Source organism: Symphalangus syndactylus, chromosome 8 (assembly GCF_028878055.3).
Source record: "Symphalangus syndactylus isolate Jambi chromosome 8, NHGRI_mSymSyn1-v2.1_pri, whole genome shotgun sequence".
Lineage (NCBI taxonomy): Eukaryota > Metazoa > Chordata > Mammalia > Primates > Hylobatidae > Symphalangus > Symphalangus syndactylus.
The window spans coordinates 134,110,799-134,138,277 of NC_072430.2; the positions used below are offsets into that span (position 1 = coordinate 134,110,799).

Consider the following 27,479-nt stretch of genomic DNA (forward strand, 5'->3'; position numbering starts at 1 on the left):
CACCGTGTTAGCCACGATGGTCTCGATCTCTTGACCTCGTGATCCGCCCGCCTTGGCCTCCCAAAGTGCTGGGATTACAGGCTTGAGCCACCGCGCCCGGCCCATAAGCAATTTCAATCTTTCGGGTGTTTGAGGTTTTTGTTTGGATGGGTGGCTCTTTTTTGGAGGGCGGGGAGACAATACTTTTTTCCCTTGTTAATTTTCTTTTTCAAATGGTAAGACATTTGGTCCCTTGAGCATCTATTGAGAGTTTTCTGGCAGCAAGACTGGACAACAGCTAATCTTCACACAAACCTGATTACAGAGAAGCAAGATGGTATTAAAAATCCTTGGAGAGCACTTTGGTGACTCACATTTCTATATCGTAAACCTTGCTAATCCGTATATAAAATATATTTGTCATATTGCTCAGCTTGTCATTAGAACTGAACAACTCTGAGCTAAAAACTTTAAACACGGAGAATAGACGATCATGGACACTATTGATGTGCCAAGTTGTCTCCACTCAAACCCTCCTCCTCTGGAGGTCCCTAGGCCCCCTCTTCCTGCCCTCCTCACTACTCCCATTCCCAGAAAACATCAAGTCTTGGGCATCCTGTTTCCTCTGAGGAGTCACCTTCTTTCACACCCTTCCCCCAACCTGATCTTCGCATATTTAACTAATCTCTCAATTCCCAATCCAAACACCCTCTCTCTGCAAAGCTGAACCTTGATTTTCTCAACACAGACCACATTCTTCCATCATTGTGCCTTGAGAGCATGCCGGGACTGTCATTGTCACGGAGTTCACTGTGCCAAATCATAACTTATCTGCTTTCCTGTCTGATTCTCCCACAAATCTCTGAAGTCCTGTAGAGCAGAGGCCGTATCATAATGCATGGAAGAAATTATGGACCTAACACCGGAATCCTATCCTTTCAAGAGGGGCGACAGCCAGTGTACTTTGGCTGACACACAGGTGAGGTTGCCAGAGGAGAGATTCCAAATTCCAAATCTGCCTCAAAAACACCCTATTTTGTCAGAGAAAACCAGGTCCACACTTCAAACTAAGTCTGTGGAACGACACATGCATCACCCATTGGCAGAGGACACAGCACGTACTATTACAAAGCTGATGTTTAGTCTCAAGCAAAAATAAACTGTAATTCAGTCAAAACTAATAAAAATTCATACTTTTCATATGAAGGGATGGAGAAGAAATGTTTCTAAAAAGACTTTGATTCCAACAGGGTTCTTTACAGAAGTTAATTTTAGAATTGAAATAAGCTAGAATTCAAAAAGCAGTACACCAATTATAAGTCTTTGTTGTCATCACAAATTTAGTTACAATTAATATTTGAAAAATGAAAATCAATATTTTATCTCCAGGAAACTAAGCCAGTAAAGAAGTGTTATTACACTTAATATTTAAGACATCGTCTCATTTCATCCAAACTTACTTCCTCTGTGAAAACTTTTTCCAGTATTTCAATCTTTACAGATCTCAACATTTTCTAACCCAGCTCAGAAATTACAATTGACATCTCAGCTTAGCCTCATTATTCCCGTGTGTGTCACTCAGTCTGCTCATCTGGTTAAATAACAGCCCAAAGAAGGCAGAAACTCTGACTTATCCTTTTTGTATTTATCACAGTACTTGAAAGGGCTAGGTGCACAAAACAACCAGAAATCCTTTTTCCCTGGCTAAGTAGAATCTAGCAAAGGCAATAACTTTATCCAACAAAGAAGGAGTTCTCTTCTTTCCCATTAAAATTTCTGTAGCCTTTAAAAATAAATAAGTAGGTACAGGCCGGGCAGAGTAGCTCACGCCGGTAATCCCAGCACTTTGGGAGGCCAACGTGGGCAGATCACTTGAGGTCAGGAATTTGAGACCAGCCTGGCCAACATGGTGAAACTCCGTCTCTACTAAAAGTGCAAAAATTAGCCAGGCATGGTGGCACACACCTGTAATCCCAGCTACTCAGGAGGCTGAGATGGGAGAATTGCTTGAACCAGGGAGATAGAGGTTGCAGTGAGCCAAGATAGCACCATTGCACTCCAGCCTGGGTGACAGAGCAATACTGCGTTTCAAAAAAAAAAAAAAAAGTAGGTACAATGTACAATGTAATTAAATCTATAATCCAGTGATCTCATTTCTAAGACTCTATCCCTAGAAAGAAATCCAGGAAGTATGAAAACAATATAAAGATATTAATTCCAGAAATATTTGTAATAGCCCCATGTCAGATGCAACAACAAAGCAATGGATAAGTATTCCCTCATGGGAACATTACAAAGCCATTTAAAATAAAACTAGTAAGACTTCCTAGCAATACATAAATCAAACATAATATCTTATTATGAGTGAGCAGAACAATATAAAATTGTAGGTATACTCGATTATTGTACAGTAAAAACATGGATACTAAAAACAGAATGGAAGCAACACAGATTATTATGGCTCATGTTGTAAAAACATGAGTAATTATGAATTTTCTCTTTTCTTCTAAATATTTATTATTGTTATATTATTTTCATAATTAAAAATCAAAGTTTTTTTCTAGATTTTATCACCAAAAATTTCAAATATATATATTGTTGATCATTTCATTGGATCTTCTAGAAATAAAAATCAATCACTATGGGGCTGTTCCTTAACCTTTTGACAATATGAGGTATGAACACTTCACAAAGTCTTAGAAGTTCCATCAGAAACCAGCCTTGAACTAGTTTTGAAGGACACAGCAGTATTTTGGTTTGTCTGAAGACGGGTTACACAGAGGTCCTCCATGAATTTTGCTTTCTAACAGTTCCATGATCTACAGTGAAGATTTACATTCCATGAAAATGTTTAAGTTGGTTTCCTTTACTTAATTCATGTGTTAAACAGTAGTTCTAACTCAAGTAAAGGTAGCCATTGCGCATTTGTTCTGTGCAAGCCACCATAGTAAGAGCTGTAGAGAATTTAAAAAGAAAAAGGGCCTATGTAGTCACTGTCTTTGCAGAACTTATGATTTAGTGTAGGGAAGAAGAAAGTCTGAAACCAAAAAGAATTTAATACAAGGCTAAACATAATTGTCATGGCAAATATAAAGAAAAGAGGCAGTTAAAGAAGGAAGAAGCCACATCTCTTTGGGGGTCAACATTTCAGACAGTGGATACAGCCATAGGAGTGGATGAAAGCAAAGAGGAGGGAGAGAGAAAGGGGCCTGGAGACCCACGTCATTCACGGCATCTGGGAGACCAAGACTTAGTGAGGGCAGAGAGGAGAACCTGGTCAGGAATGAAGTTGCAGAAGACACAGCAAGGTGACGTGCAGGAGGGACCCCAGGGCTCAGTGGGGCAAAGGGACAGGAACCCTGGCTGAGTCAGAAGTGGAAGGGGAGGCTTCATAGATTTCACCAAATGACTTCAATTACTTCACCATGAATTTTCCTGAAACCTCTTTTAGTGGAATGATGTGGACAAGGGCCAAGAGCCATGGTTGAAAAAGCAAAAGGGAAGAAAGGGACTTTAAGCAGAGGGGGGACACAAAAAGTCAAAGAAGAGGTTTTTAAAATTATTATTTACATGGAATTTACTTAGAAGTGTAAGAACGTCTTTTTTTCTTTAGCAGCCCAGTTTTTCTAGAAGCACTTATTTAAAAAGAATTCCCTTCTCATTCCTAGCAATTCCTCTTTAAGAGTCATACATTATTATTACAGACAATGGTTTCTGGGCCATTCTTCAGTTTTGGTTATCTGTCCATTCTTGCTCGGGTAATATATGAATGTAACAATAATTGTAGCATTATAATGGGTTTTTTAACATCTGGCAGAAGTTCCCCCTCATTGCTTTTCTTTTTTTTTTTTTTTTTGATGGAGTCTCGCTCTTCACCCAGGCTGGAGTGCAATGGCACGATCTCAGCTCACTGCAACCTCCACCTCCTGGGTTCAAGTGATTCTCCTGCCTCAGCCTCCTGAGTAGCTGGGACTACAGGCGTGTGCCACAGCGCCTGGCTAATTTTTGTATTTTTAGTAGAGATGGGGTTTCACCATATTAGCCAGGCTGGTCTCGAACTCTTGACCTCATTATCTGCTGGCCTCAGCCTCCCAAAGTGCTAGGATTACAGGTGTGCGCCACTGCCCCCGGCCTTTTTTCCTTTTTCAAAATGTTCTTAGCTATATATTTGGCTGACTCCCTATTGCACTCATTCTTTTTAGGAGGATAAATATATATACATAGAGTGTTATATATATAGTGTTATATATAGTTATATATATCCTCCTAAAAATATAAAAACTATATATATAGTTTAAAAATATGAATATTAAGAGGTAAAAATTACCACTTAAAAAGCATATATGTAAAGTAAAAAGTTAACGCTTAACTTTATCCCTAAAATACTACCTATCCAAGTTCTAACTCCAGGTAAGTACTAGTTAAGAATTGAAACCCATCCATCTGACGGTTTCCTGAATTTATACAGACATACTATATGTAAATATATATTGGCAAAAATATTTCCAAAAGGGGGAGAATGTCCATCCCCCCACGGAGAGAAAAGCACAGGATCATGTGGCCTCTCACTTCGCCTCACTCTTCCTCTGGGCAGAAGAGCATGACCTTCTACCTACCCTCCCCATGTCCCTACCACTCTTAGTTTAGAAGTTCTACCATTTACTGCTACATTGCTAGGGTTTACCTCCCTGTTTTCAGCAGCCTTAATTAAACCTAAACCTAAATGTCTTCATAAATATACTAAAATTAAATAAACACTTTACCTGCCCATTGGATTTGTCACCTAGGCTGGAGTACAGTGGCGTGATCTCGGCTCACTGCAACCTCCACCTCCCAGGTTCAAGCAATTCTCGTGCCTCAGCCTCCCGAGTAGCTGAGATTACAGGCACCTGCCACCACACCTGGCTAATTTTTGTATTTTTAGTAGAGACAGGATTTCACTGTCTGGTCTTGAACTCCTGACCTCAGGTGATCGGCCCACCTCAGCTTCCCAAAGTGTTGGGATTACAGGTGCAAGCCACCACACCCAGCCAGGAGTGAAATCTTTAACACACTTGTATGCCTTTCGGTCTTTCCTATCCTCACCCCCTTCAACACATGGCTTTGTTTTAAATAATATGAAACCACTTTGCTTGTTGAAATTTTTCCTTAAGAGCAAGAGTGGCAGACACAGCCTAGAGTGACCCCTAGGGAGTCACACCCTTGTGTAATTCCCTCCCCTTGAGTGTGAGCTTCCAACCAAGAGCAAATGGCAGTTAAGAGGTTTTGAAGATGCAATTAAGGTCCATAATCAGTTGACTTTGAGTTCCCCCCAGGTGGGCTTGGCCTAACCAAGTGAGACCTTTAAGAGGGTCCAGGCTGGGTTTGGTGGCTCACGTCTGTAATCCCAGCACTTTAGGAGGCTGAGGTGGGTGGATCACCTGAGGTTGGGAGTTCAAGACCAGCCTGACCAACATGGAGAAACCTTGTCCCTACCAAAAGTACAAAATTAGCCGGGCATGGTGGTCAATGCCTGTAATTCCAGCTACTCAGGCAGCTGAGGCAGGAGAATCTCTTGAACCCGGGAGGTGGAGGTTGCCATGAGCCAAGATCGTACCATTGCACTCCAGCCTGGGCAACAAGAGCGAAATTCCATCACAAAAAAAAAAAAAAAAAAGTCCAGGCCTTCCCGGAAGTTCAAGACTGGAAGCAGTGGGGGTTCTGTCATAGTTGCTGGCTTTCAAAGAGCAAGCGGTCACAAATCCTACAGCCACAAGGACACAAGTTCTGCCAATAACCTAAGGGGACTTGGAAGCTGATCTCTCACTATTCAAGCCTCAGATGAGAGCTCAGTCAGTCAATACATGGCTTTCACCCTTGTGAGCCCCTGAGCTGGGAATTGACTAAGCCACACCTGGACCTAAGAAACTGTTAGGTAATAGAAGCATGTTTTAAGCCAGTACTGGGTACTGATTTGTTATGCAGCAATAGATAGCTGATACAGAAGGTGGATCTACTTTTTTCAAGAGACTTTCCTTCACCATTATATTACCATTCACAATCACATAAATATCATCTATTTAGATTTATGCCTGCATTTAAAGGGATAAATCCCTTCCTTCCATTCTCTGTCTTCCCCTATCTGGATATCTTTGTTTTGATTTAGTTCCTATTTGGTGGGGATGCTTATTAAGGTACTTAGGGTATAGAGTGCTACATTTTCTGTATCCTTGAATGTATGACAATGTCTTTCTGTTGCCCTCAAATATAAACAACCCTTTAACTCCTAGTCCTTTTCATTTAAAAGTCTGAAACGCTGCTCTGCTATCCTTTACCTTCATGATAGAGAGGGGCAGTACAATGCTGGTTTGATTCTCTTTCTTCTGTATGTAACCTGTGATCCCTTCGAAAAATCTTGTAAAAAATTCTCTTTATCCTTGCAGTTACAAATTTTACCAGGAAATCTCAAATTGTGTATCATCTCCTTCATTAATCCCACTACTGCCCTGTGAGCCCATTCTATTTGAAAGTAAGACTTTCTTCACTTCACAGACACCTCCTTCTAGGAGTTAGTGAATTCTGCTTCTATTTCCACATGCTCCTTCTTCTGAGCACCCATCGCTCAAGCAGGAGCAGATCTCTCGAATCTTTTCTCCATGTTTCCTGTCTTTTCACTCGTGGTTTCCACTTCCTCATATTTTGATTCTCTCATGCACTAGTTCCTCCTTTTTATTCAGATCCAAATACAATTTTGAGTGGTATACATTACTTTCTTCACTTCCTTTCTTGAGTGTTTAGAGCTGTTGTTGCAATTTTTGTTTTTATTTCCCAAAACTTTTCTCCCTCTCTGAGTTGCTGGTGTGGGCTCCTTGTACTGGCCAGGCTAGAGCGTGGAAATCTTGGCTGAGACAGACAACATAACACATTCCCCTTCAGGGCTGGATGGGCAGCCAATGGGGCCCTGTGTACTAAGGCATGAGGCAGAGAGAGGCCTCCCAGTTTGGTGTTCTCAAGGCCACAAAAAATGGGGGGTGGGGGGGCAGCTCTGCCTACTGTGCAATTTCCTTAGAGAGCAGCCCATATCCATGAGATCAGTATGCCCCTCTGCCTCCTAGGGTCAGATGCAGCACAATTACAGCATGCACTTCCTCTCTATAAGCTGAAGGAATTTTTGGACTCATCTGTTCATTGAGTCATCAGTTCTCTCTGGAGCCCTCATCCCCTGTTCTTGTTGTTAAGCAAAGGCTCCCAGCACACATACCCTTTCCTGAGACCCTAGATCTTCAGATGACCCCATTTAGGGTCATCTACCTTATTGAGCCATCCCTAGCAGAGAGTCAGGAGGGATCAGATTGAATGTCAATGTGAGCTGCCATCTTCCTGGAATCTTCATTTGTTCAGGGTAAGAAATCCATGAAAATATTTATAGACATGGAAAGGAGCAAGGGGAAAGAAGGAGGTTGAAGATAGGTAGAGAGAAAGATAATAGATAGATAGACTCAGAACTGAGAAGCCTGAGAATGAAGCCAGCACATCTGCTGTTGTGTCCTGGTAGATGTTAGTGGAGTTTTGTTCTAACCAAACGTCATACTCCAAAAGAAGCATCAGATCTGTGGAACACAAAGTCAAGACTTGGCCCAGCTTCAGCACTTTTATCCAGGAGCTTAATCAAGTTTTCAGTGTAGCCTACAAGGCCATGAGACTTGTCAAAAAGGTTACTAAATAAAGGTAGGTTCATCCAAAGAGAAGCAACGGTGAGGGCAATGCAAGGTCTCCAGGCAGGTGGATGGCATCAAGCAAGCAGCAATAGGAGCAAGCGGTTAAGTGAAATGGCTATAAATAGAGCCCACAAAAGCATTCCAAAATCTAAACCCGGCCCTGCAGTCATGGCTTAGAGAAATGTGTGCAACAGCTGATAAATAGGCTCTCCTGGAACAGGGCCGTCTGAGGGTATCCGGGCTCCAGGAAGCCTTGCCATCCACAAAACGTGGCCAGAGGCCAGTGGAGATGCTGAGAGAAAGGGCTTTAGGAACCATGCTCACCAGGCTTATAGGGGAAGAGCATTACTGCCCATCTCATAGGGTTTTTGGGGGGATTTAGTGAGCTATGCACATTAGGGGTTAGAACGGGGTCCACACATTAGAAACATTCTGTCAATGTCGCCTGTTTTTAATAAGCATTAACTTATTTGCCAATACATGGGACTCCGCCTGTCTCCTCCCCAAGGAAGTACAGCATTCTATCTCTACATAAGAAGCTTTATAGAACAGCATCCTTCCTCTTCCACAGTTTTCACAGCCATGGTCTCTGATCTATGTCTGACAGTCCATCTTTATATTACTTTTTGTTTTCAGCTTTTTACACATTCAACAAAAAGGAGAGCGAGGATCCATGAAGAACAGGACAGGAGAGAGAGTTGTTTCTCAATCTATCAGGAAGAAACCAGAGACTTGCAAACTGGTCTCCTTGGACCCATTAATCATGCCAGCTTCAGCATTTGATTTTCATTCTGAACAATTCATGGTCCAATTAGAAGTTTATGCATTTACACTGAAAAATACATGATGTCATTTAGATCCATTCTGGCACAGGAAGGCCAGGCGGCCTCTCACCTTTGTATTCCGCCAGGCACACACACTCATAGCCATTAACGAGATCCCTGCAGGTGGCTGCATTCAGGCATGGAGCGGAGAGGCACTCGTTATATTCCTCCTCACAGTAGAGGCCGTGGTAACCTGAGGGACAGAGAGAAAGGCCCACTGTCAAATGCATCCCATTTACAACCCACGCGGGACCAGCCTGCTGGGAAGGCAGTTGGGGGTATTCATTAGAAAGTATGGTACAAACAGATGGGATTTCAGGAGCTAGATCTCTTGGAGTAAAGTTGAAAGGTAGATTTGGGGGAAGGCTATGAAGAAGCCTGTTCTTACCACACTTTTTCATGATCCCAAGTATAAAAGAAGTGATTCCATTTATCCACTGACATTTTCATCATAGTGCATCCAACGGTGTTGGTGTTAGGGTGATCCAGTCACTGAGTGTGTCTGCTGCGGCCATCAGAGATAGTGAATGAGCAGGATTTACAGCAGGGGAGGAGCAAACAGCTCCCTTCAAGAGTGAGAACCTGGCTCGGTGTGGTGGCTCATGCCACCACGAAGTGCTGGTAAGATGCCAAGGCAGGGTGATCACTTGAGCTCAGGAGTTTGAGACTAGCCTGGCCAACACGGTAAAACCTTGTCTCTACTAAAAATACAAAAAGTTAGCCAGGCGTGGTGGCGGGCACCTGTAATCCCAGCTACTCAGTAGGCTGAGGCAGGAGAATCACTTGAACCCAGGAGGCAGAGGTTGCCGTGAGCCAAGATTGTACCACTGCACTCCAGCCTGGGCAACAAGAGCAAAACTCCATTTCAAAAAAACAAAAGAAAACAAGAAGTGTGAGAACCACATTAGAGAAATATATCTGTATTTCCTTTTCAAGTCAGAAAAGAAAATTAGCTTAAAATGCTTAACTGAAATTCTTGATGAAATGTGTGAGGGTATTTTTGTTATTGCTTGTTTAAAGATATTAGTATATAAATTATAATATTTTAAATTGTACCTAAATGTTTAAATTACTAAAGAAATAATAATGTAAGTGAAGAAAAAATAAACCCACAATTTCTTGATAAAGATGGATTTTACCCTCCTATTTGCAAAACAGGTGTTTATTCTAAAGGACAAGAAGACAACATTCTTTGAGATTCACTCATGAGGGTTATGCTGTTTTCAACTTTTGAAAACATGTGTTACTGCCAATTTGCAGTGAAACCAGGCCATTTTTGTCCGGCCCTGTCCAAACAATGAAAAACATATGAGTGTTTTCAAAAGTCACACTGCCTGTGTTCGTTCTGAATTCAGATAAGCAGAAAAAATAAGCCCTCATCCAAGTAGGAATTAGAACTACTAGTTTTCCCTAGCCTTTCCAACTCACAACCAACTCTCAAACTCAGAAAGTCCCATTAGAACATGCTAATATGTTGAACTGTTTTGTTTCCTGTGCCTATCATAAAAGTAGGTTAAGCTCATATTTGCATTATTAACAGAGCACTTTTCAAACATGTTGCCATTTCAGTTGTTTTTGAACAGCTTTCCAAATTTTGGTTGTGATAATGGCCCCTTTGAGGAGCACTTGACCTACCTAAGACAAATATACTATAGTTTTCAATTCTTCTGAAAAGTAGTATGTTACCCTACTTTTTGGAACTTTAGGGAAATATTTCTATATCCTTCATTAGAGTATTTCCATCATGTAGATAAGAGGTACTCAACTAGCAGCAATTTTGTCCCCCAAAGGACATTTGAAAAAGTTTGGAGACATTTTTCGTTGTCACAACTAGAGGTAGGGGGAGGGGTTCCTGCTGGCATCTAGTAGGTAGAGTCAAGAGTGCTGCTAAGCATCCTACAGTTCTACAGGAGGCTGTGCAGGACAGCCTCCCACAACAAGACTATCCAGAAAAAAATAACAATACAGCCAGGTTGAGAAACTCTGTTCTAGACCAGGGGTCAGCAAACTATGGCCCACAGATCAAATCTATCCCAGCCTGTTTGTGCAAATAAAGTTTTATTGGGACACAGCCACAGTCACGCATTTACATATTGTCTATGGCGGTTTTCACACTACAACAGAGGACTGAGTGGTTGCAACAGAGACCATATGGCCTGCAAAGCCTAAGCATTTACTATCCGGCCCTTTGCAGAACAAGTTTGCTGATTCCTGATTTAGATTCAATGAAAGATCTTTCTTTTAACAAGAGTTTTGGATATTAACCGCTTATCAAATGTATTGTTTGCAAATATTTTCTGCCATTCCATAGGTTATCTTTTCATGCTGTTGATTGTTCCTTTGTTATGCAGAACCTTTTAAGTTTGAAGTACCACTTGTGTATTTGTGCTTTTGTTGCCTGTACCTCGGATATCATATCCAAGAAGTCATTCCTAAGGCCAGTGTTATGAAATTTTTCCCCTATGTTTTCTTCTAGAAGTTGTATACTTCCAGGTCTTACATTTAAGCTTTTAGTCCATTTTGAGTTGGTAGTCATGTATGGTACAAAATAATACAAATGGCCAACAGGCATATGAAAATAACATCACTAATCAACATCACTAATGATCAGGGAAATGCAAATTAAAATCATAACAAGATATCACTTCACACCTGTTAGGATGGCCATTATAAAAAACAAAACAAACAAAAACAGAAAATAACAAGTGTTGGGGCAGATTTGAAGAAATTGGAACCTTTGTGCACTGTTGGTAGGAAGGTAAAATGGTACAGCTGCTATGAAAAACTATAGAGGTTCCTCAAAAAATAAAAAAATAGAACCACCACATGATCCAGCGATTCCATTGCTGGGTACTCAACCAAAAGAATCAAAAACAGGATCTGGAGGAGATACTAGCACTCTCATGTTCATTGCAGCATTATTCACCATAACCAAGAAGTAGAAACAACTTGATGTCCACTGACAGAAGAATGGACAGGTCAAGCAAAGGTGGTACATAATACAGTGGAATATTATTCAGCCTTAAAAAGGAAGAAAATCTTGTCATGTGCTACAATATGGATGAACCTTCAGGACATTACATTACATGAAATAAGCCAGTCACAGAAGGACAAATACTGTATGGTTCCACCTATATGATGTATTTTTAAAATAGTCAAACTCACAGAAGCAGAAAGTAGAATGATGATGATTGCCAGGGTCTGTGGAAGGGGAAAAATGGAGAGCTGCTGTTTAATTATGCAAGATGTTATGCAAGATGAATAAGTTCTAGATATCTGCTGGAAAACAGTGTGTATGGTAAATAATACTGTAATGTTCACTTAAACATTTGTTAAGAAGGTACGTTTAATGCTGTGTTTTTTACCACTATTTATATAAATGTATATGTATTATTAAATATATATATATTTTAACCACTATTATATACAGATATATATTTTAGCACTATCTATATACCTATATCTATATCTCTACATCTATATATATTTTTTATCTACTATATATATAGTGGGTAAAAAATACACAACATAAAAACTATATATAGTAGTAAAAAACATACAACATGAAATATAGATATATATATATGTAGAGAGAGAGAGACAGAGTGGGAGAGAGAGGTAGAAATATATACATATATATCCATGTATATGTAAAGAGTTAAATGTCTTTTGCTTCTTCTAATATAAGAAGCTTTTTGAGGTCATTGTGGAGTACAATCTCCAGCAGCACCTTTTCAATTGCATTTGCCCTCCTAGGAGATCTTTTAACAATCAACATGGAAGGGTAATATATAACCATAACCCTGCATGCATCTTTGACCTCTGAATTGAGGTGGCATTTAAATAGACAAAAATCAAACAAGCAAGTTTTGCAAGATCATCTTTAATTGTTTCCATTTTTGAAAACAGTATCATTATCTTTTTATACTAGCAATATGAAAAGCAAATGAGGAAGTTATTTTACAGAGATAATTAAGCTGGTGATGTTTTTCTTCCTTGGGGGGAAAAAAGATAAAGCTTTCGTATTCTAAAACTGTTTCTTCAGAGATGGTAACGTTCAAATGTCTTCATGGAAATGTCAAGGCACCCTTTATACTCAGTGCCAAGCAGCCTCAATCGGACGGTTTGAATAAAAAGGCACTCCTTCCAAAAGAGAGGGCTTCTGTGAAAATGAGCCTGTCACCCCCTGCTGATAATTAATTCGGGCAAACAAATTAGCTCAGGGCAGTATGCCCAGGGTCTGAAAAAGAAATTAGGCTAGTCCAAAGAATTTTTAAAAATAAAATAAACGATCAAAGGGTGGGATCAGAGTGGCCCTTTCCAAGGCACTGATCTTTATCAGCACTGCCCCCATCTTTGTATGATTTGCTCCCGAATAATTAGTTCCCATTATTTCTTTTGGATTGATGGGGCACAGCAACCAACCAGATGGGGGGAGTGAGAAAGAGCAGCGGTGATGGCTGCCATGTTTAGCTGAGTGAGTGGATGAAGTCATTATCACCAAGAGGTACCACCAAAGGAAAAACAGGCTTAGAGGAGGAAAAACAGGCTAAGAAGAAGACCAGTTTAACTTTGGACATGTTTAGATTGGGCATACTTGGGCAGGTCCAAGTGGCAGTTGGAAGTATGTGTGTAAATGGCTTAGAAAGAGCACTTTGGGAATTATTCGCCTGGAAGTGGTTTTGAAATTTTCATTAAAGAAGAAAATGGAAGGGAAAGAAGAAAATGGAAGGGAAAAAAGAAGGGGTCAAGGTCAGACCAGATGGGCAGGTGGAGAACAAAGAGCCAGATCAGGACACTGGATAGGGATTGGGCAAAAAGGAGGAGAAAAGCCCAAGGTATGCAGTGTCATGGAAGCCAGAGGATGAAAGGATATCAAGGAAGGTGGGTTAGCAGTGTCAGAGGCTCTAATGAGCAAGAATGACCACTGGACTAGAAGATGAGGAGGTCACTGAACACCCTCAAAACCATGGCTCTTAATGGTGGCTGTGCTAGCCCTTAGAGGGTGTTTAGAGAAAATTAGGGGTGGGAGTGATCCTTATGCAATGATTGGAGGGTTCTACTGGAATTTAGGAGGGTGAGAGAGGGCAAAGATATTAAATATTGCAATGCCCTGGATATTCCTGCACAAAAAGAATGTCTCCTCATTCTTCATAACATTGGACTGTTCCACTGGACCCTCATGTAGGTAAAAACCCTGTTGATAACTTTCCCAAACTAAAACCTAACCTCTTTATATCTACAGCACCATTTTAAGATATATTGAGTTTTAAGCTGGGCACAGTGGCTCACCCCTGTAATCCCAGCGCTTTGGGAGGCTGAGGCAGGTGGATCACTTGAGGTCAGGAGTTCAAGACCAGCCTGACCAACATGGTGAAACCCCATCTCTACTAAAAACACAAAAAGTAGCCAGGCGTGGTGGTGGGTGCCTGTAATCCCAGCTACTTGGGAGGCTGTGACACATGAATCACTTGAACCTGTGAGGCGGAGGTTGCAGTGCACCAAGATCCAGCCTGGGAGACAGAGCGAGACTACATCTCAAAAAAAAAAAAAAAAAAAAAAAAAAAAAAAGGTGTACTGAGTTTTCTTAGAATGTACTACTTGATAAACCAAGAGAAGATTGTACCAAGAATTATTCATCATTTTAAAAAAACACTTCACAAGAACAACAGCTCTAGTAGAATTTAAATCTCCAATAAAGAATATCTATATCCATAAAACAAAAACATCAACAAAAATCACTTTGTCAGATAGTTTTCTGGCAATGCTATGTACAGTAGCTCTTCCCACCAGCAACTCATCACGACACTCAGCTGATTTCTATCATAGCATTTGTAACTGTCTGAAATTCTATTTTTATCATAGTTCCTTACTTGATTATCATGTCTCTTCCTCCACTACAGGATAAGCTTGAGGGTAGAGTCTGCAAATGCAGTATTCACAGCTGTACTTGTGGTATCTGTGTCGGAAAAGGCTACACAAATAAAATTGTTGAATAAGCACCCAAAATGTTATCAATTGATTCGATGCACTTTTAAAATGTTTCTATGGTGCTCCAGGACCTTCCAGGTGCCCTGGGTACTGCGTACAAAGCTAAACAGGTCTCCACCTGCATGGAGCATCCAGTGTGGTAGCAAGTTAGTGGCATCTGCCTTATGTCAGGCCCTTTAGGTGTGTTAACTTGTTTAATTCTCATAAAAACCCAAGGCAATGGGCATGACTCATCCCAATTTATAGATGAGGCATTAAGAGTTAGAGAGGTAAAGAAATTTGCCCAAAGCCACGTAGTCAATCCTGTGTGTTCTTCCTTCTTTCCCATGTTGCCTCCAAACTCATTGTCTAGTGTGTTAGTTTATTATGGCTCCCATGAAAATACGATAGCACTGGTTGAATTAAACAAAAATTTATTTTCCCAGAGTTTTGGAGGCTAGAAGTCCATGTCAAGGTGTCAACAGGTATGGTTTCCCCTGAGGCCTCTCCCCTTGGCTTGCAGACTGCGGCCTTCTCTATGAGTCCTCGCATGTCCTTTTCTCTGTGTGTGAGTGCTTCTCATAAGGACACCAGTGCTATTGTATTACAGCCCTACCTTTATAATCTCATTGAACCTTAATTACCTCTTTAAAGGCCCTATCTCCAAAGACATTGGAGGTTACAACTTCAACATATGAATTTGGGGGGGTACTAATTTAGTCCTTAACACCTAGAATCTGAGTTTCTCGGTTACAAGACTGTTGGTATTTTGGACCAGATCATAATTGCAGGGAGCTTCCCTGTGCACTGTAGAATGTTGAGTCACATCCCTGACTGCTACACAATAGATTCCAATAACACCATCCTTCCCAGTTGTAATGATTAAAAATGTCCCCATTGTCATATGTCCCCTGGAAGACAAAAATCCCTTTTTGAGAACCACTGTTCTAGATCCTTTTTATAAGACGAAAGCAACTTGAAGAGATTTGAGGACGTGCGGGTTTCAAATTGTTGTGAAGGGTAAGAGTTCATTCATTAGAGCAAAAGGATTTCTGGACAATACCCGGGGGGGGCTTCTGCCCTTGTGGGTTTGACATAACATAGCCCATGGGGTGACTCTCTCCTGCACTGCTATCCCACCAAAGGAAACAGGCCCTGGTGTATCTGGGACTGGCTCATACCAAGCGAATGAGATAGAGCGGAGTAAGAAGGGAGACCCTGCCTGGTGATTTTTGAGCTAACGAGAACCCTGTTGAATGCTGTGCCCTTGGATTGGGACTCCTCTCTGTACCCCTTATGAAGCCTCCAGCCACGTGGTGAAGCTGGTTTCTAGCTAGTGCTCTTCCTACTTTTCAGATGAAAAGACCACAGCCCTACAGCCTTGACCAGCTCAGCAAAGGCACGGTGGAGCCCAGATTCCACCCCACAGACCCTGACCTGCTCCAGAACAGGACACTTTGTCACATAAAGGTCTTAAGAGTCACTCAATTCCTCCTCTCCCCAGTAAAAGGCAAAGCCTTCCATGGCCTTTCACCATCTTCCCTCTCAACACTGTCTCAAGACAGGATTTAAACATCAATCCAGGACCCACCGGCTCTGGCTCCACACTGTTTGCTCACAGGAGTACTTTCCCTCTCCTCGCCCATCCCTAATCACACTCAAAAATATCCAAAACTGTAAGATTCTAGCTGTAGCCAGATGGCTTTCACACTTCGTGCAACAGATTCCCAGCGACTCATCTGTCAGTATCACCTCTGGAGGGCGATTTGTGCTTCTTGCTGCCTCAGGCAAACAGGACCTTCGAAGACCATGATGCTGTGATCAGGACAACCAGGAGGAGGCCATGCCACTCAATACCCTCGTGCAGACTGAATTCAAGGTAAGAGTGAATTTAAGGTGTTTGGGGCTTTTATTTGTTTTTACTTTATGGTCAGGCTGAAGTGAGTGCGGGGCTGTGAAGAGTGGTTCCTTTAATGATGCATCACAGCTCAAAGGATGTTTTCCCCTCTTTTCAGTATGAGTGGATAAAATGTGAAAATCCATGACTTTCTGATTCAAGTCTAGGCCAGTTCCTGGGAGATCAAATATTCCACCTCACCCACAGTAGTTAAAGATATGGGAGCCAGGCTCGGTGGTTCACACCTATAATCCCAGCATTTTGGGAGGCCGAGACGGGTGGATCACAAGGTCAGGAGATCGAGACCATCCTGGCTAATACGGTGAAACCCCATCTCTACTAAAAATACAAAAAATTAGCCAGACGTGGTGGCAGGTGCCTGTAGTCCCAGCTACTCGGGAGGCTGAGGCAGGAGAATGGTGTGAACCCGGGAGGCAGAGCTTGCAGTGAGCCAAGATCGCGCCACTGCACTCCAGCCTGGGTGACAGAGTGAGACTCCATCTCAAAAAAAAAAGAAAAAAAAAAATGGGGCACAGAGAAAATAATCCTATTATGTTAACATGATTGTGAGCTTTCAAATTCTGGCTAAACTCACTGGTGGTCATAGAGCCCTTCGGCGCTCCGGAATGTGGGACAAGGTGCATTCATTTTACTGTGTTTACTTTATTTCAAGGGAATCTGTGTGGGCGCGTGCGTGTGTGTGTGTGTGTGTGCGCGCGCGCACACGAGCGTGTGTCTATCTCCCTTAGCCTCTCTTGTTGCTGGCAGGTTCATAATAGAAATCGATTAAAGAACAGAAATAAAAACAGAGGCAAGCATCTGGGCTCACATTAATCCTATTAAGTGTTCAGATGCTCTTGTTTAAACGAACCTGCTGGTTTTGATAACTGCACAGGTTTTCACTGAGTAATCGTGCTTCAGTCACACACACACACAACACACACACAATAAAGCCAGAAAATATTTGTGAACATGGAGGAAGTTGTGTAAGTCAATGCAGAACATTCGTTGGTGTGTGGTGGACAATAGCTGCTGATGTTACTTATTTCTTTAATGTCTAATTTCTTATCCTTTTATTGCTCATGGCACTTCAGCCAGAAAAGAAAATAAATGTCAAAAGACTCAAGTCAGTCAACATTTCCACTTGCTGTGATTTTTATAAACATTAAATTGAAAGGACTAAAGACAGAAGCTAAATTAAAGTTTTCGACTGTAAAACCTCCCTATTATTTATGTTACTGAGCCATCTACAAATTTCCACCTCCCTCCCTGGGCTTCCAAAGGGATGGATGATGAAAAGCCAGCTCTAAATCTTATCCTCACTGTTCATACCGTGAGTTTATACTCTCCCTCAGTGCAGAGGCTCTCTGGCTTTAATAGCCACATGGGGAAGGTTGGTAATTCTCTGTTTCTCATATCTGCCTCCTCGACCGATTCATTCTTTAAGTCAACAAATAGTTATTCAATACCTGCTATGTGTCAGGCACTGTGCTAGTCACTGGGGCTATCTCGTGAGTAAAAACAGACAAAGTGCCTTTACTGGGGCACTTATGAGGGGAAAAACATTGATCAATCATTCAAGTCAATGGAAAATCATAACTGGGAAGTATAAGCAATGAGAGGCCTGGTGTTCCAGGAGGGAGGAGAGGGAGGAGATGCAGGAGAGATGACCTTGCCCCAGGGAGACTGCCAGGAAGAGGGAAAAGTGAGCTAAAAGGGAGGGGTGTGCAGAAGAATGATGAGGAAATTCAAGGCAGGAAAAGCTGTGGGTGTGAAAGACCCATGGTGGAGGGGACACGGCTTGTGATTTGTTCCAGACATGGATTGGAACCCACTGTAGAGCAAAGGGCAGAGAAGAAATAAGAACACTGAGCTGGGTGCAGTGGCTCACGCCTGTAATCCCAGCACTTTGGGAGGCTGAGGCAGGCAGATCATGAGGTCAGGAGTTTGAGACCAGCCTGACCAACATGGTGAAATCTTGTCTCTACTAAAAATTAGCCAGACATGGTGGCATGCACCTGTAGTCCCAGCTACTTGGGAGGCTGAGGCAGAAGAATTGCTTGAACCTGGGAGGCAGAGGTTACAGTGAGCTGGGATCGCACCACTGCATTCCAACCTGGGTGACAGAGCGAGACTCCATCTCAAAAAAAAAAAAAAGGAAAAAAGAAAAGAAAAGAGAAACAGGCAGGTGTCAGGCCTGGCAGTACCTTTAATGTGGGTGGTGGTGGATACAAAATCAGATTTGCATTTCAGAGAGATTGCTCCAGCTACCCTTTGGAGAATGGGGATAAGACCTGCAAGAATCAATGTGGAATAAATCAGTGAAGAGGCTGCTGCAATCGTCTCAGGAAATCACGGCCGGGATGAGAGTGGTGACAGGGCCATGTGGAATATAAATGTCAAGAGCCATTTAAACAGTAAATAGAAATGCCTGGTAATGAATAGAATGTGAAGGGTGAGAAGGAAGGAGAGGTGGAAGGGGAGACCCAGATTCCTGGCTTGTTTTATCCAGAGATACTGCAATTTCTTTCAAAGGAGTGCAGGAATTGACATTTATTGAGTCCCCTTCTATGGGCCAATTTCTCTTCTAGGCACTTTAAAATACAACAGAATCTCATTAGAAGGAAGGGGCTGGGGAGGGGAATGGAGTGGAAGGGAACCATATTCTAGAAGAAACAGACTTTAATTGAACAAAAAGAATTGACAGCTTCTCCCAGAAAAACAGAAGTGATTTGAAAAAAAAAAATCAGTTCATTTTAATGAGTATTTGCTGAAATCTGACTATATTGCCAAGCATTGAACTAGTTGCTGAGGGGTTCAATTGTGCCGTAGTTAAGAAAGAAAGGCCTTATGTAAGAAGACACAAGAAGTCAGAGGTGGAGGGAGGGCAGAAAAAGAGAGCAGGATCAGGGGAGCATGGGATGGGGAGAGACGAAGAGCAAAAGAGAGACCCAGAGTTATCAAGATGGAGACGGAAAAGAAACAGAGAAAGAGCCATAGAAAGAGAAAAGCCCAAAAAGATAAAACAGAGAGAAAGAAAAACTGGTCCAGAACATGATGGAATTACACTGGGCAGACAGCAAGGTCGCTGCCAGAAATGTCGTGGGCCCCTGCAGAGTGATGTCTCCAACTGGTGTAATGACCTTGAGCACTGCTCTCGGAGGGTCACCAGGATGGCAGAGCATACGGGGGCTGGGGGTACAGTGTGAGAGTTTGAGAGACAATGGGACACAGCAAGATTCTTGCTTCCCAAGTAAAATACATATTCTTGCTTCCCTTACTAAAATAAAATGTATTTGACGCTGTTTTCTTTTTATTAAGTACTTTTTGTAACTCAGTATTGCGAGTGTTTCTACATGGGGAGCACTGGACCATCAGGCACACAGCTGCAGCTTAGTGCCAGTGTGTCACATCTTCCACCAAGGCCACTCACGGGCACTTGTGGCAACAGAGGATACTTATAAAAGGAGGAGCTTCTGCCCCTCCCTTAGGGGGACGCGGGCCTGGCATTGTACATGAGGTGGTAACACAAGGGAAGCATTAGGCACAATGCCTGGCATAAGCACATCATGATGTAACGTGTGGTCACCCAGCCTGTGATGCAGACATGATTTTAAAAGACAACCTGGGGGCCATACTTCTGAAATAGGTGCCCACCTTGCAGACACAGCAAAGGCCCTAAGCACCGTAGCCCTGAAGGACGCCATTACCCTGGGCCATAGTTTCACATGGTCAGCAAAGACCGCTTACTAGAGAAGCACAACAGCACCAGCTCAGCACTGACACGGTGCCTGGCCGATTAGCCCAGATTTGACTACCCAGGAACTTGAAGATCTAAATTTTTCCAATACGAAACAGCCTGTTTATGTTTGGCTTTTTAAAACCTACCCTTTTTCCTTTTCATAGCCCCATCCCCTGAGATTAACCTCGGGGCTGGATCTGGTTTCCTGCTTGGCAGTAAAACTTCGACTCACTGCTCAATATTTGATTCCAAACTCTGCATTTTCTCTTTAACAACAGGCTGTTCTCCTCTCATTTCCTTAGCACACAGGCTGATGAATATAGAAGATGCTTGATCAAACTGGGTAAATTGAATTTGCTAGAAAAATAGAATCAGAGGACCAAATAACCTTTGCATACATAAATACGGAAGAGTTCTTTTCTTTACCAGTGCCTGTTTTGCACAAACATGCATTAAAAGGCCTGGAAAAACATCTTCCAAAATTGACAATTGCTTTGTTAATGGATTATTTTATAAATTTAAATATGTATATTCATGTTTTCTAATTTTCCATAACAGAGATATGTTATTGTGTGATATAAGGGGGTAATATCATCCATGCTGTGATGGTTAATACTGATTAACTGATGGTTAATACTGATTGTCAACTTGATTGGATTGAAGGATAGAAAGTATTGATTCTAGGTGTGTCTGTGAGGGTGTTGCCAAAGGAGATTAACATTTGAGTCAGTGGGCTGGGAAAGGCAGATCCACCCTCAATCTGGGTGGGCACCATCTAATCAGCTGCCAGCACGACTAGAATATAGGCAGGCAGAAAAATGTGAAAAGAGAGACTCTGGCCTAGCCTCTCAGCCTACATCTTTCTCCCGTGCTGGATGCTTCCTGCCCTTGAACATCACACTCCAAGTTCTTCAGTTTTGGAACTCGGACTGGCTCTCTTTGCTCCTCAGCCTGCAGACGGCCTATTGTGCAACCTTGTGATCGTGTGACTTAATACTTAGTAAATATATATATATATTCCATTAATTCTGTCCCTCTAGAGAACCCTGACTAATACACATGCTTTATGGGTATTTTATTTGTAATATCACAACTCTAAATCATGTCACCGATTACAAAGGAAATGATGACCACTCTTTATGTCTAACCCTTGATTGGCAGTAAGGAAAACAGGTAATATTAGAAAAACCCTAACTTTTTAAAATTTTTTTTAGTGGAGAGATAAGAGCATTTTCTATAGTCTATAAAGGGAAAAGACTAGACTTATTAGAGAAGATTTGCTGAGATGCAGGGAACAGACATTATAATAAACGCAGTGCTAATAAAGAAATTGCTTTTTAAAAGAAGAATTATGCTTTTTAATATGTAGAAAAGAAAATCTTTGAAGGTGTTAAAAATTCTGTAACTTCTGTAGATGTATTGAGTGTAAATCATAATTAATTTATATTTGGAAAGGAAACAGTTCTTAAATATATGGTAAAAACCAAACGACCACTATTCTGAGTTACCTCCTTAAAAATGAGCATTCTCCTTCAAAAAACATTTAAGAAAATCTAGGACTATACGGAAGACGACAGCTCAGTTGTGACTGCGCTTATGAAGGACGTTGGAAGCCAGGGGAAATTGGCAGTGAACCTGCTTTAACAGAAACACTCAGTGTCTAAAGGCCTTTGACTTTAAACTTGCCCATCATCTGGGGAATCTTTCTAGCCATGGTGATCTCAACATTTCTGAAAGCTTTCTCTTGGAATTGCCTTCAGGACTAGGTTACAAACTAGTCACACTGAGAAAAATCAATCTCTTCACAATGTTTTAGCCATGTCTTGTCTTTTCTTTTTTTTTTTTTTAATGTTGCTTTTGGCCACTAGAGGGTGGATTCTACTTACTATCCAGGCAAGTGAAAAAGGAAAAAAAAAAAAAAGTTACTCAGGAGTTTAACAAAAGAGGAGCAATAAAAAGATGTCTTTTACAAAAGGAAATAGATGGCACAGAGGGATGCAAATGAACCTGCCAGGTTGTATTTAAAGAAGAAATCTCATTCCCTTTAATAATAAAACATAACATTCAAATATTTCTCTACAGCTTGCAAATTCATCAATATGTCCTCTATAAACATATGGTATCTACAGTTTAAATTATCCATTGTAAAGTGGCCTATTTTTCTTACTTTTTCTTTAAAAATTTTTTTTTTTTTTTTTTTTTTTTTTTTTTTTGAGACAGAGTCTCGCTGTCGCCCAGGCTGGAGTGCAATGGCGCGATCTCGGCTCACTGCAAGCTCCGCCCCCCGGGGTTCACGCCATTCTCCTGCCTCAGCCTCCCGAGTAGCTGGGACTACAGGCGCCCACCACCTCGCCCGGCTAATTTTTTGTATTTTTAGTAGAGACGGGGTTTCACTCTGTTAGCCAGGATGGTCTCGATCTCCTGACCTCGTGATCTGCCCACCTCAGCCTCCCAAAGTGCTGGGATTACAGGCGTGAGCCACCGCGCCTGGCCTAAAATATTTTTAATGCAAATGTTTGTAATACCATGATTAAAGCACCAAGACTAAATACCAAGTATAATGACAAAATATTTTATAATTTGAGTTAAAGATTATTGTGCTATGTGTGTTTACATATAAACAATAAGAAAAGCATTTTAATAAAATAATCCCATACCCTCAATTGATTATCTAGCATGTTTATAAACACATAAAAATGGCTGGTTTATAGTCAAGGTGAGGAAGATGATAAGAAAGTTTAGAAAAGAAAAGGTAGACATACATCCTCACATTCCAGAAGTTTTTCATTATGGGACGCACAAAAATGGGTGCTGGGGCCAGCAAAGGCAACAAATGGGTGGGAGGGGGGAAAATCAAAGATTAAGGCTCTATTATGGCACTTTGAAGAGAAAATAAAACCTAGATAACTATTTTTACACAAGTATGTATACTAACAAAGAGAAATTTTAAACGGTATAAAAGTAGAGAAGAGTTTTTAAATGTTTATTTCCTTTTAATTTATTTCACAAACAATTGGTCAAATTTGGTTTAGTTGACCTCTTAGTTACTAACAGACATTCATCTGAGGTATCCGCATTCATCACACTTGGGTCTCAGTGCGGTCCCCAGACCAGCAGCATCAACACCACCTGGGAAGTTGTTAGAAATGCACGTTCTCAGGTCACACTCAAGACCCGCTGATTCAGGAACTCTAAGGGTAGGGCCCAGAACTCCATGACTTAAGAAGCCCTCTAACGTGGTTCTGATGAGCACTCAAGTTTGAGAGCCCCTAAGCTATAGAATAGAAAAGTATACAACATCTCCCACAATCTGTGACTCTCAAAAATGCGGGGAAATGGTAGGGGTTGTCCAAGGAAAATGCTACATATGGTGTGGTTATGGGTTTTTTTGTGTTTTGTTGTTGTTGTTGTTGTTGTTTTGAGATGGAGTTTCACTCTGTCGCCCAGGCTAGAGAGGGTCACTCTAGTGCAATCTAGGGTCACTGCAATGTCCGCCTCCTGGGTTCAAGCAATTCTCCTGCCTTAGCCTCCTGAGTAGCTGGGATTACAGGTGCCTGCCACCATACCTGATTAATTTTTGTAATTTTAGGAAAGACAGGGTTTCACCACGTTGGTCAGGCTGGTCTCAAACTCCTGACTATGTGATCTGTCCACCTCAGCCTCCCAAAGTGCTGGGATTACAGGCGTGAGCCACTGTGCCCAGCCGGTTTTGTATTTTAACAGCCATGGCATCTCCTAAGCGCGTAACTAATCCAACCGCAAAACATATGGTCAGAACATGTACCAGCTATGGGCATATAAATAAGCCAGCAGTGAAATATATAGTCAAATGATCTACCAGCCATCGGCACATGGACTAAAGGAAGCTACCCTCCTCTCGAGGTTTACATAAGGGAAAAAAGTAACACAAAGGAATCCCAAAGTGACAACAAATGACGCATTGGAAAAGAAAGGCCAAAGTGAGGGAAAATAATAAGGATATAGCTGTGGCACAATGTGTTCTAGTTCCTCACTGTATGACTAGGAGTCACACATGCCTAAGCAGAATGAGGATAAACAAGTTCAAATTCAAATTCGTGAGGGCAATTTTTCCCACATCTCTGATCTAGCTTCCTTAACCCACGGGAATAATATTTTTGCAGAAAAGAATGTCAGAAAATGGAAGACATTAGAAGTATTTAATACAGCACCAAGATTAACATACAGACCAGTAGGTAATATTAAAAATAAGATTATAGATTTGTAAAAATTAAACGTGTTACAAATCGACTATCATATACTAGACATTTGTGAATTAGCTTTTTGCATTCCTAATTATCTTGCCGAAAATTTGCTCTGAAGGTAATTTATGTTACTTAGTTTTTAAAATATATTTTGAATAAAATATAAAAGCTCTACTTTAAAAAGGAAAGAAAGAATAAAAGAAAGCATAAACAATCTAAGGTAACAATTTTTACAAACCAAAAATTGGGAACCATGATCTGACAAAGTTGTGCTGTTTCCAATCATATATCAGAGGTGGCCTCATAGATACATAGTTTGGTAACTAAGTATTTGTGTGATGGAAAACAAAATACTGTAACTGGGATTATTCCAGAAAATTTTGGTACACGGAGTCCACAATGCAGGCCACAATTATCTTTCTGGCCGTATTTACTTTCATTCCCCTATCACTGGGGACATTCACAGGCACAGTGCAATCCTGTCATCCTCTAAGCTTTCTATTAGTCATTGCCATTCTTGAGTAAATATGCTAAATCCTAAATATTGTTAAACACCAAGGAAATTTCTCATGATCCTTTGAGAACAGTTTTAGAAGCACACACCTTCCACTCAGCCACTGTCCCTAAAGGCTACAAATGCCCAAGGGCTGAAGCTGACAGGACTTCAGCTAAAAAAAAAAAAAAAAAAAAAAAAAAAAAAAAAAAAAAAGAATTTCATGGGGAAATTCAGCCTTGATGCGACGGGATTACAAAGAAAATTTCAAAATGTAAATAAATCAGAAATCACAACTCAATTATATGAGTAAATTCTGAACTCTGTTCCAACTTTCTTTATTAAATTAAGGATGCCTAAACACACAGCATTTGTTCATTGAAGAGTTGATAAAGCAGTGAAAAATCAGAAGTGTGTTTTTATTTGGTGACTTAAGATTCTAGGAGAATATATATGTTAATAACCTGAAGGGAAAAATGAAACTTCTTTGAAATAAAGCCAGGAACAAGGCTCAATCTATATGGAATTATGAGGTAAGTAAAGAAGTTTTCTCCTAGACATTCCTTATCACTTGAGTAGGCAAGTTCAGGGGACCTCACCATTTCTTTTCAAGCAACCAAAGATTAAACACTGTTTTTCAACTTTCTTTCTCCTCAAATCTGCTTACATATAGAGAGATAATTTATATATGTATATACACACACACACACGTGCACACGCACACACAGACACATCACATCACATTCTTCACATATTTAGGCTTAAGGTTATGGTAGATTGAAAAAAAAATAGCTACAAGTTCTGTGCAGCTCCTCCCATCAAGAAACAGAGTCTATAAGCTTGACCCTGTGACTTGCTCATGCCACTGGGACATCGGCAAACAACAGAAGCAGCAGCTTTAAAGAGAGCGTGCATATGGGACCTTGTGTTCTGTTGCTGCGTTCGGGACCCTACCATCATGGGAAGAAGCCCCAACTGGTCTGCTGGATGAAGAGAGACATGTGGCTTAGTTGCCCCCATCACTCCAGCTAACTGCCAGTGATATAAGAGGGGTCATCCAGGACCCGGCAGTCCCCAGCTGGCTTGCCAGCTGACCACAAAAGCATGAGTGGGCACATGGAATAGAGAAGAGACATCCCATCTAAGCCCTGCCCAAATTATCAACCCACAGAATCGCAAACAATAAGTGGTTTTTTTAAGCCATCGAGTCTTGGAATGTTTTGTTACACAGCAATGACTAACTAATACAAAGGTTGATTGCCAGGTACAATGTCTAACTTAAATAAATAAAACCACAAAGATAAACTTTTAGGTATCAGAGACCTGGTAAAAAAGGTATTTTTACAGAGAAGTAAAGAGGAGTCTTCTCAAAATAGTACCACCAGGTACTACATATTCCTTAGTTTAGACCTACTTTAGTTGGGCTTATCCAATCTAAAAGCAACACCTACTAATGAATTGAACCTAGGACATTTACTCTGATCTGAGGCATCAGAAGCCATCTGGTAGAGTAAAATTGGAACATGATCTTGGTAATCATCAACATATCATTAAGACTCAGTCCAGCCAACTAAGGACCTCTTTAGGCAATTCCTATAAAACCAAGTGGGATTGTAATTTTTTAATGATTTTGGGAATATGTTTATTCACAATTATAAACTGTTTGGTAAAAGATAAACATATGCATAACAAGTTAACAACATTTGATTGTGATCTTTTTTTAACTTTTATTTTAGGTTCAGGGATACGCAGGCAGGTTTTTCATATAAGTAAATTACATGTCTCAGGGGTTTGGTGTACAGATTATTTTCTCACCCGGGTAATAAGTATAGTACCCAATAAGTAGTTTTTCGATCCTCATCCTCCTCCCCACTCAAGCAGGATCCAGCGTCTATTCTTCCCTTCTTTGTGTCCATATGTACTCGAAGTTTAGCTCCCACTTATAAGTGAGAATATGAAATATTTGGTTTTCTGTTTCTGTATTAGTTTGCTTAGGATAATGGCTTCTGGATCCATACATGTTACTGCAAAAAGACATGATCCCCTGCTTTTTCATGACTGCACAGTATTACATTGTGTATGTGGACCAATTTTTAAAATCCAGTCTACCACTGATGGGCATTTAGGTTGATTCTGTGTCTTTGCTATTGTGAATAGTGCTGTGATGAACATATGTATGTATGTGTCTTGCAAATTCAGGAAATGCAGAGAACACCTATGAAATACTACACGAGAAGGCCATGCCCAAGACACATAGTCATCAGATTCTCCGATGTCAAAATTGAAAGAAAAAATGTTAAAGGCAGCTAGAGAGAAGGACCAGGTCACCTACAAAGTGAACTCCATCAGGCTAACAGCAGACCTGTCAGCAGAAACCCTACAAGCCAGAAGAGATTGGGGACCTGTATTCAACATTCATAAGAAAAAGAAATTTAACAAGAATTTCATGTCCAGCCAAACTAAGCTTCATAAGCAAAGGAGAAATAAGATGCTTTTTGAACAAGCAAGTGTTAGGGGAATTTGTCACCACCAGACCTGTTTTACAAGAGGTCCTGAAGGAAGTGCTAAATATGGAAAGGAAAGACCATTACCGGCCACTACGGAAACACACTTAAGTACATAAAGCAGTGACACTATAAAGCAGTCACACAAGC

The 27,479-nt window shown here is 41.0% G+C and overlaps 1 protein-coding gene across 2 annotated transcripts in view; it reads right to left on the reverse strand.

Moving 5' to 3' along the window:
• DNER (delta/notch like EGF repeat containing) overlaps positions 1–27,479 on the reverse strand; it is a 357,090-nt gene that overhangs the window by 52,832 nt on the left and 276,779 nt on the right. For both annotated transcript variants that reach the window (XM_055290869.2, XM_055290868.2), the window contains one exon: positions 8,571–8,693. In XM_055290869.2, coding sequence (XP_055146844.1) covers positions 8,571–8,693 — 123 coding nt within the window. The remainder of the gene's footprint in view (positions 1–8,570; positions 8,694–27,479) is intronic.